Raw genomic sequence first — 12132 nt, forward strand, 5'->3', positions numbered from 1 at the left:
ACTCATTTTTTGCTACAGCGCACTAAGTGTACCACTTTTGTTTAATTGAATGGTGGGACCCAACCTATGATCTTGCACATGGGCCCACTGATTTTAGAAGAAGCCCCTGTGTAGGTACTACCAGTATACCCCAAAAAAACATGCATAACTGTGGAAAAATCATCCCTGATTGGAACTAGACTCAGCAGAGGAATGTATGGACTCAAGCTGGGGACAATGTTCCAGGTTGTCAGTGTCAGAGCCTTAAAAGGGCAGGCTCCCCCAGAACTATTAGTGGATTGTGAGCTGGAGGAATCCATTTCAGTGGGACTGATCCTTGTGGGTTTGGGATCCAACATGTGCTGTAAGCAGGGAAAACTTAGCTATAATGCAAGATAAAAGTACTCCACGAACTGACTTCTGTAAGTAGGAGCTAGTGGGAGAAAAAAATGGATAGTAAAAATGGATAAACTTTCCTCGGTACAGAAAATACATCTATCCTCCTTGGACTTCGAGCAAAAAAAAAATAGGCTTTCTGGTACTGGGAGGGGTTTTACCAGGCTGGTCACTTACTTTTACCAATTATTTTTTTAACAATGTCCAAATCCTCCTGTGGGCTGCAGTATACCCACAATTGACTCCTGTATTCCTCGATGAACGAGAAGGAAACTGTAATTACAGTGGAACTTTAGTCATTTTTCATCTTTCTAGCTATTAAATCCTCTGCCCTTGTTGTTTTAACAAGGATAGTAAAACATTTTTTTAAATACCTTATACAGCCCACTTCCTGTTTCTTGTCTGGCAAATAAATAGGCTTATGACATCATGCACAGCTCTCTCTCTCACTCACTCTCATGAGAGTTTGCCAGGAAAGGAGAGGGGTCATAAGAGGGCCAGTGAGAGCTGCAGAGCTGGAGGTGTGCCTCTGTGTGTCTGTGTAAATCCAGGAAGTAAACAGACAGCAGCTTCAGCTGCCCACAGTTAACATGTTTGCAGCCAGACTCAGTGGAGGGCGATTTCTGCAGCATATTTTGCAAGTACAGAATCACAGTATACGTATATAAAATAATATGCAAAATGGTTGGAGGGAAGCTTCAGAATGAAAAAGATGTTTTTATTACAAATTATGTGAAGCAGACAGCAGTTCCTGTTTAAAGGCAGAGTTAGGACTTGATTTATGAAAATAAACTATCCCGTGACTTCTAAATGTATAAAGTTGTATTTTATTATTTACGTATGCAATATGATATAACAAAAACAAAAAACAAAAAAAATATATATATTTTTCAGAAAAAAAGAGCATCTGGCACTCATTCTCCTGGTATATAGCTATCCAAAGTATAATCCTCCAATGGATACAATTTGCAGAGCTTCTTCTAGAGACAATATTAATCTTCGGAGAAATCTTCGCAAATTTATGTAAAAGTCAGTTATACTGGCACACGGTTATCCTTGCCCCATTTCTTCATTATTCGGATGATATATTCTACCTGAGTACTACCTGTACTTCTCAGCAAGTGAAGCACTTCGGTCAGCGTCTCTCTAAAACAAAATAACAATGTTGTACATAAAAGTTACATTAAAATGTGCACATCCAATCATTTCAATCTGTTGTAGGTTTACTGCTGTTTAGATGCATTTTATATACAGTTTAAAGAGGAAGTAATCCCAGATGAGATTTACTTCCTTTCTTTTACCCTGCAAAGTAAAAGCATAATGTGCTAGTATGCATCGCATACTAGCACATTATGTGACACTTGTACAATATATAAACTTGCATCTCAAAAAACATTTACCTTACTGCAAAAAAAAGTGAAATAAGTGACATTTGGGTAAGAAATTCACATATCTTATACAAATAAAGTCCATAAGTACTCCTCAATGTGCTTATAGACGTAAGTGAAAGATTTGTGATGTCCATTCGGTGCTCCTTAGACAAAAACACTTAGCGCCGCTTACTAGAGATGTTGGATCTCAAATTATGGAGATTATACACGCTCATATTGAAAAATAACCAGCAAGTGATGTCCTTTTCAGCAACTCCAATCAGGGATCCTATCTCCTGCTGTGGGCTAGGGAAACTCTGATGATGAGGCTTCATATGGTGCAGTATCTCAATAGATTTATTGAAAAAACAATGTAGGCACTTGCATCCAAAATCACGGAACCAAATTAAAAAAAACACAGCCACGGCTCAGCCAGCCAGTTGGTGCGTGGTGACGTCAATGACTACTGCTCCACTGACATCGATGGGGAACGGAGGTAAGGTAAATGTTTTTTGAGATTCGGGCTTATAAATTGTACATTTCTATGAGCTGAATATTTAGACTTTTCTAAGCATCAGCACTTTTTTCATTAACACTTTTTTGGGTTATCACTGATAATTTCACTTTACACATTTTGTGACACTTATCTGCAAACGAAGCCCACGCCATCCCCACTGCAGGCCGCATCCATGTATGCGGCCCCTCTTCCTTCCAGGTCTGTGACTGGCCGGAGCCGCATGACATCCCTCCCGTGCATGTGCGTGGACCCGCCGGTAACAGCACTCGCTCGTGAAGAAACGGCATGGTGGCTGTTTCTTCACAGCGCATGCACCAATGACATCATGGGCGCAGTATATAGTAAATATCTCCTAAATGGTGTACAATTAGGAGATATTTACAGTACCAATAGATAAGCCTTATTCTAGGCTTACCTATAGCTACAACCTGCAAAGGGAGGTTTGCAACAAAAATAAAATATTAGACTTTAATTTGGATAGTGATTTTTAAAGTACAGTACTTCAACTACTATCAAATTGTCATATCCAAGCTGTTTTTTTGTACTGCAGATTGGACCAAAAAGTTAGTTCTTAGTCCTTAGTTCAACAGTTTTCCTGTCCCACATAGGAATAATGGGAAGTAATGGAGGAGTTTTCTATAAATAATCTGGAGGCTGAGGTAAGGTATGTCCTAGAATATAAAGAAAGTTTTTTTCTTTTCTGCAACAGAGGTACAATAATGTTATATTGGTACCTAGAGCAGCATTTTGAAGGTGAACTCAGCCTTTAGGTTGCTTGTAAACCCCAACAATTAACTTTTCTTATTTTTTTTGTTTCTATAACAAGTGCAAAATTTCAAAAATGGTCTTGCTACCCGACATTAAAAGTGGAGTGCAGGGCCTAGCAACAAAAGGGTTAAAATAATGTATCACACTGTATAAAAATTATACAGAATGCTAAATTTCAAAGTAATTATTTAAATGACAGGACTGCAATTTGCACATTTCATGCTGCCCTATAGGTACTTTTCCTCAAAGCAATAATGCTTTGTAATTGTTAGGATTACCTGCTACAAACAAAAAGTAATAATTACAGATTCTGGCCTGCTATCATGATATACTCACTTTGGTTCCCGGCCTGCTAAGATCGTCTGAAAGATTCCAACACATGCACCACGCTTTCCTTCCCAGTATTCAGGACTTGGATCTAGCCTTTCCAATACATCAAAAGCCTTAGCTGCATAATAGAACTGACCCATCTGTAAAAAACAAACAAAAAGAAATGACTAGGCAGGTACACTTGCATATATTACATTTTGTTATAGGAATACATAGATTACTGAGCATGTTGTGCTTGGTATTGCACAATGAATGATTTGCAGCTTTACAACTGCATTAGGTATTTATTAGAGCATAGTCCCTGTAGCACCCCAGCCAGTGATGTAGGATCAGGTAGCTCCCCGGGGACCTATTCCCCTTCCTGCACATTATCACTATGCAAGTGTCCCTGCAAACTTGTAGAGTAGTATTGCTCAAGGCTCTACAGGACCAACTGTTATAGTGATATTGTGGCTGTCAGACCCAAGATACAAATCAGCACTGAACCAAGGGAAGCTCTTCCAGGCTCCTCCATGGTTCTGATGTGTCATAGGACATAAGGTCGAGGGGATGCATAGGAGGACTTCTCTTTGGTTCAGCTTTAAACGTTTTTTTGTATGGTTTTTGCATTCAAGGAGGGAAGGTAGTTGGTTATGAGGAAAGGGAAATATATGTGAACTCTTGAACTCAGGGCCTTACATTACACTGTACTCTGAACTGTACTGGTTCCTTTAGTGGTCAGGATTATGCAATGTACAGCACATGCAGGATGGTGCAATGAACTATTGTTAATTGCAACACAATTCACAAACTATGCAGAATAGTGCAGCACTAACTCTACCTCCCCTTAATTTAATCATTACTATATGCTGGAGAATTTCAAGAATTAATGTCAGGCCGAGTAAACAAAGAGCATAAACCGGATGGAATGAAATCCTTGTTGCTTCCGGTTTCCGGGGTCACAGAGCATGAGGAACAATGTCCATTCTCTCTCTGTGTAGTGTCCCCGCCGCCTGCAATAGTCTCGGGCTCCACGATCGGACAGGTGAGCCCAGGAAAGGCGGCGGTGGTGGCGGGAGAAGAGGGGGACCCATTCGCACTGCCACTCAAATCACATCTGACTAAAAGAGAATTGGATGGGGGCATGACCTGACTATGGTGGAGTGAGGGCGTGCATCTCCTCGGCTCTGTGTCCACTGCTGCCTAATCACCACGCATGGGGAGAGATTTCACTCCCAAAAAGCACAGAACATGTCCCAGGGACAGTGGACACTCACCCAGCCAATGAAGGTGATGGGACCCAGCAGGAGCAGCTGGAGGCATTCTTAAGTGGGACCTGAGGCTTCCAAGATGGCGTCTGCGTTGAAAAGGTCACTCTGCCCCACTCCTCCCTCCGGGATCCTCGGCCTCATATGACATTCTAACATGGCAGACCTCAGAGGATGAGGACATTAAACTCCCTTATTCTATCCAAAATGGTGAAAAAAATGCCTTTAGTTCTACCTGCTGTGGAAAATTTTTGAAGTATTTTTACATGTATTGTCATAAGAGACCTCCTGTGTTCATTCTCCCCTAGCCCGCTCTAAAAGAGCTGACTGGGGCAGACTGACTCTGGTTGAGATCCGTTAGGTAGTGGATAACTTCCTGGGATTGGAAAGAGGTGTTTGCGGCATGGGAGTATGTCTGCCAGCAAAAGGGCCTCTGTACACTGTACATATGATCATCTGGGGGCATATGCTTGCTCTGCAAGGATTGGTTGTAGGCGGATGTGCGCTCATTGTCTCTGCTGTGTCTGATCAGCACATGGAGATGGGCAGTGCACATCTGTGGATAACCTTCCATCCACAAGGAGGTGTAGAATAATCCAGCTATATATTGTTCTCTGGAACAATGTATATTAAGGATTTCTATCTACGATCTATGGAATTGTAGTCATCGTTCATTGGTTTTGTATGGTTTCCATCATTGAAAGCATTTAGTCAGTTTGCGTCACTGACTATTTGAATGTATACATGACTGATTGGTTCTTTTGAAGGAAAACAAATGTCTGGCTGTCTGTGAAGACACCACTTTCTTCTATATTGTATTGAATTGTATTGTCCTTATATGGACATTCACATCCTGTGTTGCTGCTGTGAGGTCACAAGCTTTGCAGGAGGTGTTTAGCTGGTTGGAGGCAAACCCTCCAGAGCGTGGCTTCCTGGGGAAATGTAAATAAAAGATTTGTCCAGGTCAGAGAAGACACACATGCTGACCGTTTGGAGAATGTAAGAATGCTGGTGATGTCTCTTTAATGGGGAACCAGAAGGGCCTGACTGAGGAGCAGTCAGGCTGAAATGAGGATGTAGGAATGCGGTTGATGTCTGAATACTTGGATGAGTGGGTTTGAAGGTAAGAAGTATTATATCATTAAGACGGAAATGTTATTATTATGGGAAACAAGGAGATTTGGCTGTGTGCTCTGCGTATGACCAAAATTTCCAGAACATACCCAAGGTGGTTTTCCTGTTCCACTGAGAAGTGCAAGAATGCAGGAAATAGCTTCCCTACTTTAAGCAGGAAGAACTCAGGGATACTGGTCACTCACCTATGCTATCATATAGGGTATTGTAATACCAAAAAAGAAATATATATATTTTACACTTTTAAAAAAGGAGGAGGATTGATATAATAAATGAATAACTAAAAAATTAAACCAACCCTGCACACACCTCATATAAAAAGTGCAGCGTATGGGGGGGGGGGGGGGGGGATGGTGACATGTATGGTATGTAAACACACACACATATTATATATATATATATATATATATATATATAATTTTATTTATTTCAGTTACTTATATAGCACCATCAATTTGCACAGCGCTTTACTTGTACATTGTACATTCACATCAGTCCCTACCCTCAAGGAGCTTACAATCTAAGGTCCCTAACTCACATACATACATACTAGGGACAATTTAGACAGGATCCAATTAACCTACTATATATATATCTATATATCATTTTTTTTTCTTCACTGTGGACTTGGTGAAATTAAGAATTTTTGATGTTTACTTCAATATTTTTATATTTCTTTTGCTGGGCACTTGCTTATATTATATACAGTGTCTCAAAAAAGTGAGAACACTCCTCACATTTTTGTAAACATTTTATTATATCTTTTCATGTGACAACACTGAAGAAATTACACTTTGCTACAATGTAAAGTAGTGAGTTTACAGCTTCTATAACAGTGTAAATGTAAAACAAAGTTGTAAAATTCCGCGCTTAGGATAAATATTAAGGTTGCAGCCTCCCTTAATGAGCTCATTCCAGGGGAACTCTAAATATGTTTAAGAAAGAAAATGGTTGTGGTCAATGGTGCTACCTGTAGCCCGAAGAGTGATCTATCGGGTCTCTATTTATATGGCTAAGTGAAACAGAATACTCAATGGGATCATATGGTTAAAGAAATTCAGTGGTGTAATTAGCTACTAACACCCTTGCCGTGACCTACGTTTAAAGGTTAGCCGTAACTCTATATTTTGCATTATATTTGTATATTCTAACTGTCAAATAAAACTTTTGTAAACAATAAAGATTAGCCGTATATAAATCCACCTAGGTGAGGACAGAACCTCTTATGCAGGAATGTAGGAGGGTAGGCGTATAATCATCTGTACTAGTGTAATGAAGTGTATATCTAAAAATAAACCAAGATCAATAATAGATGATAATTGGGGGATAATTGGTGTATCACTTACACCACTGTGAATTTCTTTAACCATATGAACCCATTGAGTATTCTGTTTCACTTAGCCATATAGAGACCCGAAATATAACTCTTCAGGCTAACTCAACACACAGGCAGTTATGTCTTAAACCGCTGGCAACAAAAGTTAGTACACCCCTAAGTGAAAATGTCCAAATTGGGCCCAATTAGCCCCCCCCAGTGTCATGTGACGCATTCGTGTTAATGGGGAGCAGGTGTGTTAACTTCGGTGTTATTGCTCTCACTCGCTCATACTGGTCACTGGAAGTTTAAAATGGCACCTCATGACAAAGAACTCTCTGAAGATCTGAAAAAAAGAATTGTTGCTCTACATAAAGATGGCCTAGGCTATAAGAAGATTGCCAATACCCGGAAACTGAGCTACAACACGGTGGCTAAGACTATACAGTGGTTTAACAGGACAGGTTCCACTCATAACAGGCCTCGCCATGGTTGACCGCACGTGCTCAGCGTCATATCCAGAGGTTGTCTTTGGGAAATAGACATATGAGTGCTGCCAGAATTACTGTAGAGGTTGAAGGGGTAGGGGTTTAGCCTGTCAGTGCTCAGACCATACGCCACACACTGCATCAAATTGGTCTGCCTGGCTGTCATCCCAGAAGGAAGCCTCTTCTAAAGATGATGCACAAGAAAGCCCACAGTTTGCTGACGACAAGCAGACTAAGGACATGAATTACTGGAATCGTGTCCTGTGGTCTGATGAGAATAATATAAACGTATTTGGTTCAGATGGTGTCAAGCGTGTGTGGCGGCAACCAGATGAGGAGTACAAAGACAAGTGTGTCTTGCCTACAGTCAAGCATGGTGGTGAGAGTGTCATGGTCTGGATCTGCATGAGTGCTGCCGGAAATGGGAAGCTACAGTTCATTGAGGAAACCATGAATGCTAACATGTACTGTGACATACTGAAGCAGAGCATGATCCCCTCTGGGCCACATGGCAGTATTCCAACATGATAACAACCCAAAACACACCTCCAAGAGGAGCGCTGCTTTGCTAAAAAAGCTGAGGGTAAAGGTGATGGATTGGCCAAGAATGTCTCCAGACCTATTGAGCATCTGTGGGGCATCCTCAAATGGAAGGTGGAGGAGCACAAGGTCTCCAACATCCACCAGCTCTGTGATGTCATCATGGAGGAGTGGAAGAGGACTCCAGTGGCAACCTGTGATGAAGCTCTGGTGAACTCACTGCCCAAGAGTGTTAAGGCAGTGCTGGAAAATAATGGTGGCCACACAAAATATTGACACTTTGGGTCCAATTTGGAAATTTTCACTTAGGGGTGTACTCACTTTTATCACCAGCGGATTAGACATTAATGGCGGTGTATTGAGTTTTTTTGAGGGGACAGCAAATCTACACTGTTATACAAGCTGTACACTCACTTCTTTACATTTTAGCAAAGTGCCATTTCTTCAGTGTTGTCACATGAAAAGATTTAATAAAATATTTACAAAAATGTGAGGGGTGTACTCACTTTTGTGAGATATTGTATATATTTATATTATATATATATATATATATGAAAATTAGATATGGCCTCATAAAGTAGTAAATTAGGAATATTAATTTTCATGATGCGCCATCATCCCAATTATATATGGAATAAATATTTGGAAAATCTGGTCTCCGGCCAGAGACACCAAAAGAGAGAATGCGAGCAAGGGGACTATTGCGGTGCACATTACACATTTGTAGACATTGAAACAACAAAAAAGGAAAACATATATGACATAAAATGTAATCGTTTATTAAGAATAAAAGCATTTCGCAATGTAACATAGCAATAACTCATGGGGAAGGTGTAGTATTTCAACTAGTTTCGCTTTTTCAGCTTCTTCAGGAAATACAAACATCTAGAGATATGTACATAAGTCACAATTAGATCAATAAAAACTGTATGAAGTAATCTTTGATAATGACATAGAGAAAAATGGAGAAAAGAACAATTATACAATGCATATAAAATATTGTTGCAGGGTCTTACCCAAACGCCTTAGCCCCAGGGTAGCTCAGACGTACCGGGGGGAGTCTCCCCCGGTGACTGGGAGGGGTAATGACCCCGACACAAGCCGATATCTAGATGTATGGAAACATTTATATTAAGCTCACTAATTTCAAAAAATATATATATATGTTGTAACCCCGAGACCTTTCACAAGTGGTAGCCCTATGTGAGATATACGTGTATTGTCACAATTGGATAATTGTGAAAAATATTAGATAGCAGTGATAAGTACCGTGCATAAAAATGCCCGATGAAGATGAAACCACCAGGTGAGAGATATTGAAGAGGTGAAAATAGAAAAGAAGAAATGCAATCCGTGCATGGTGTAGAGTGCAGAGTAACCATAAGTGCACAAGAATAATAGTGTAGTGAACAAGAAGTAGCCTGTTAGAAAAGAGGCCCGAAGAACAGGTAAGTATTGGTGGAAAACTGCAAGGGCAGGGGTCAGGAATAAATTAGATCATAATTACCCATAAAAGGCTGCAAAAGTTTGTCTATAGGGTCCGGAAAACAGGAAAGTGGGGCTAATCACCACTATGTGGGTGGAAAATTTGGCCTCCTTGGTATGATCGGCGTGTGACATAAGAGAGCTCGAGTGTAGCAAGACACTGGAGGGTAAGTAATTTTCTGCGTAGACAATGGTTATAGATTAGTCCTATTAAGGACATCCAATAACGAGTAATATGTTAAAAAGGTACCGACGGTACCCCGTCTCTAAGATATCCACTCACCGGTCATTGTATCACTATCTGAGATTTCTCCGGATCCCTTCGGCGTGTCAGGATAGCGGTAGATACCGCCAATTTATACCCCTCAACCCCACTAATGGACGCCTGCGCCGTATCACCGGCGCATAGCGTCAAGGGGTCAGGGACTCAACAGCGCGTGCGCAAGCGGAGCTTACCGCGCACGCGCACCCCACACCGACGCGCATAACGCCGGCCACGCACAACACTGTCGTGCGCGAGCCCGTACGGGCCCATGGCAATATATCATTTAGTGACAACTTTGTGCAAAATAAAAAAGTTTGTCCTTTTCCCGCGACTTGTGGCAAAATATAAAATATTCCATCGACTCAACATGCCTCTCGGAAAATAGCTTGGGGTGTCTACTTTCCAAAATGGGGTCATGGGGGGGGGGGGAGTTTGTGACATCTTGGCATCTTATGGCTTTCAAAACTGTGATAGGTAGTGAGGAAATATTTACATACTCAAGAGAAGCAGCAAAATGTATTTTGGGGTGCAATTTCACATACAGTGCCTACAAGTAGTATTCAACCCCCTGCAGATTTAGCAGGTTTGATAAGATGCAAATAAGTTAGAGCCTTCAAACTTTAAACAAGAGCAGAATTTATTAACAGATGCATAAATCTTACAAAAAGTTATGTTGCTCAGTTAAATTTTAATAAATTTTAAACATAAAAGTGTGGGTCAATTATTATTCAACCCCTAGGTTTAATATTTTGTGGAATAACCCTTGTTTGCAATTACAGCTAATAATCATCTTTTATAAGACCTGATCAGGCCGGCAAAGGTCTCTGGAGTTATCTTGGCCCACTCCTCCATGCAGATCTTCTCCAAGTTATCTAGGTTCTTTGGTTGTCTCACGTGGACTTTAATCTTGAGCTCCTTCCACAAGTTTTCAATTGGGTTAAGGTCAGGAGACTGACTAGGCCACTGCAACACCTTGATTTTCCCTCTTGAACCAGGCCTTGGTTTTCTTGGCTGTGTGCTTTGGGTCGTTGTCTTGTTGGAAGATGAAATGACGACTCATCTTAAGGTCCTTGATAGAGGAGCGGAGGTTCTTGCCCAAAATCTCCAGGTAGGCCGTGCTATCCATCTTCCCATGGATGCGGACCAGATGGCCAGGCCCCTTGGCTGAGAAGCAGCCCCACAGCATGATGCTGCCACCACCATGCTTGACTGTAGGGATGGTATTCTTTGGGTCGTATGCAGTGCCATCCAGTCTCCAAACGTCACGTGTGTGGTTGGCACCAAAGATCTCGATCTTGGTCTCATCAGACCAGAGAACCTTGAACCAGTCTGTCTCAGAGTCCTCCAAGTGATCATGAGCAAACTGTAGACGAGCCTTGACATGACGCTTTGAAAGTAAAGGTACCTTACGGGCTCGTCTGGAACGGAGACCATTGCGGTGGAGTATGTTACTTATGGTATTGACTGAAACCAATGTCCCCACTGCCATGAGATCTTCCCGGAGCTCCTTCCTTGTTGTCCTTGGGTTAGCCTTGACTCTTCGGACAAGCCTGGCCTCGGCACGGGAGGAAACTTTCAAAGGCTGTCCAGCCCGTGGAAGGCTAACAGTAGTTCCATAAGCCTTCCACTTCCGGATGATGCTCCCAACAGTGGAGACAGGTAGGCCCAACTCCTTGGAAAGGGTTTTGTACCCCTTGCCAGCCTTGTGACCCTCCACGATCTTGTCTCTGATGGCCTTGGAATGCTCCTTTGTCTTTCCCATGTTGACCATGTATGAGTGCTGTTCACAAGTTTGGGGAGGGTCTTAAATAGTCAGAAAAGGCTGGAAAAACAGATAATTAATCCAAACATGTGAAGCTCATTGTTCTTTGTGCCTGAACTACTTCTTAATACTTTAGGGGAACCAAACAGAATTCTTTTGAATTGAGGGGTTGAATAATAATTGACCCTCTGAATAAACTTTTCACTATTTAAAAAAAAATTAAACAAAGAAATAACATTCTTTTTTGCTGCAGTGCATTTCACACTTTCAGGCTGATCTACAGTCAAAATGTCACAATGCCAAGTTAATTCCGAATGTGTAAACCTGCTAAATCTGCAGGGGGTTGAATACTACTTGTAGGCACTGTATAACCATGGCATGTGTGAGCAATATATCATTTAGTGACAACTTAATTTATTTTTTTTGTCATTATTCAATCACTTGGGACAAAAAAATTACATATTCAATGGCAATTTCCTTGGGGTGTCTACTTTCCAAAATCGGGTAATTTGGGGGGGGGGGGGGGGGGGGTTGTA

General features: G+C 41.3%; 1 protein-coding gene across 2 annotated transcripts in view; it reads right to left on the bottom strand.

The window, feature by feature from the left end:
• Positions 1 to 1060: 1060 nt before the first annotated feature.
• Positions 1061 to 12132, bottom strand: part of IFT56 (intraflagellar transport 56) — an 872526-nt gene continuing 861454 nt past the window's right edge. For both annotated transcript variants that reach the window (XM_077452501.1, XM_077452500.1), the window contains exons 17-18: positions 3367 to 3500; positions 1061 to 1521 (exon numbers count right to left, since the gene is read on the bottom strand). In XM_077452501.1, coding sequence (XP_077308627.1) covers positions 1410 to 1521; positions 3367 to 3500 — 246 coding nt within the window. In that variant the 3' untranslated portion in view covers positions 1061 to 1409. The remainder of the gene's footprint in view (positions 1522 to 3366; positions 3501 to 12132) is intronic.

The sequence above is a fragment of the Lithobates pipiens genome, unplaced genomic scaffold (genome assembly GCF_037356315.1).
Source record: "Lithobates pipiens isolate NorthernLeopardFrog02 unplaced genomic scaffold, aLitPip1_a1.2 Scaffold_23, whole genome shotgun sequence".
NCBI classification, from domain to species: domain Eukaryota; kingdom Metazoa; phylum Chordata; class Amphibia; order Anura; family Ranidae; genus Lithobates; species Lithobates pipiens.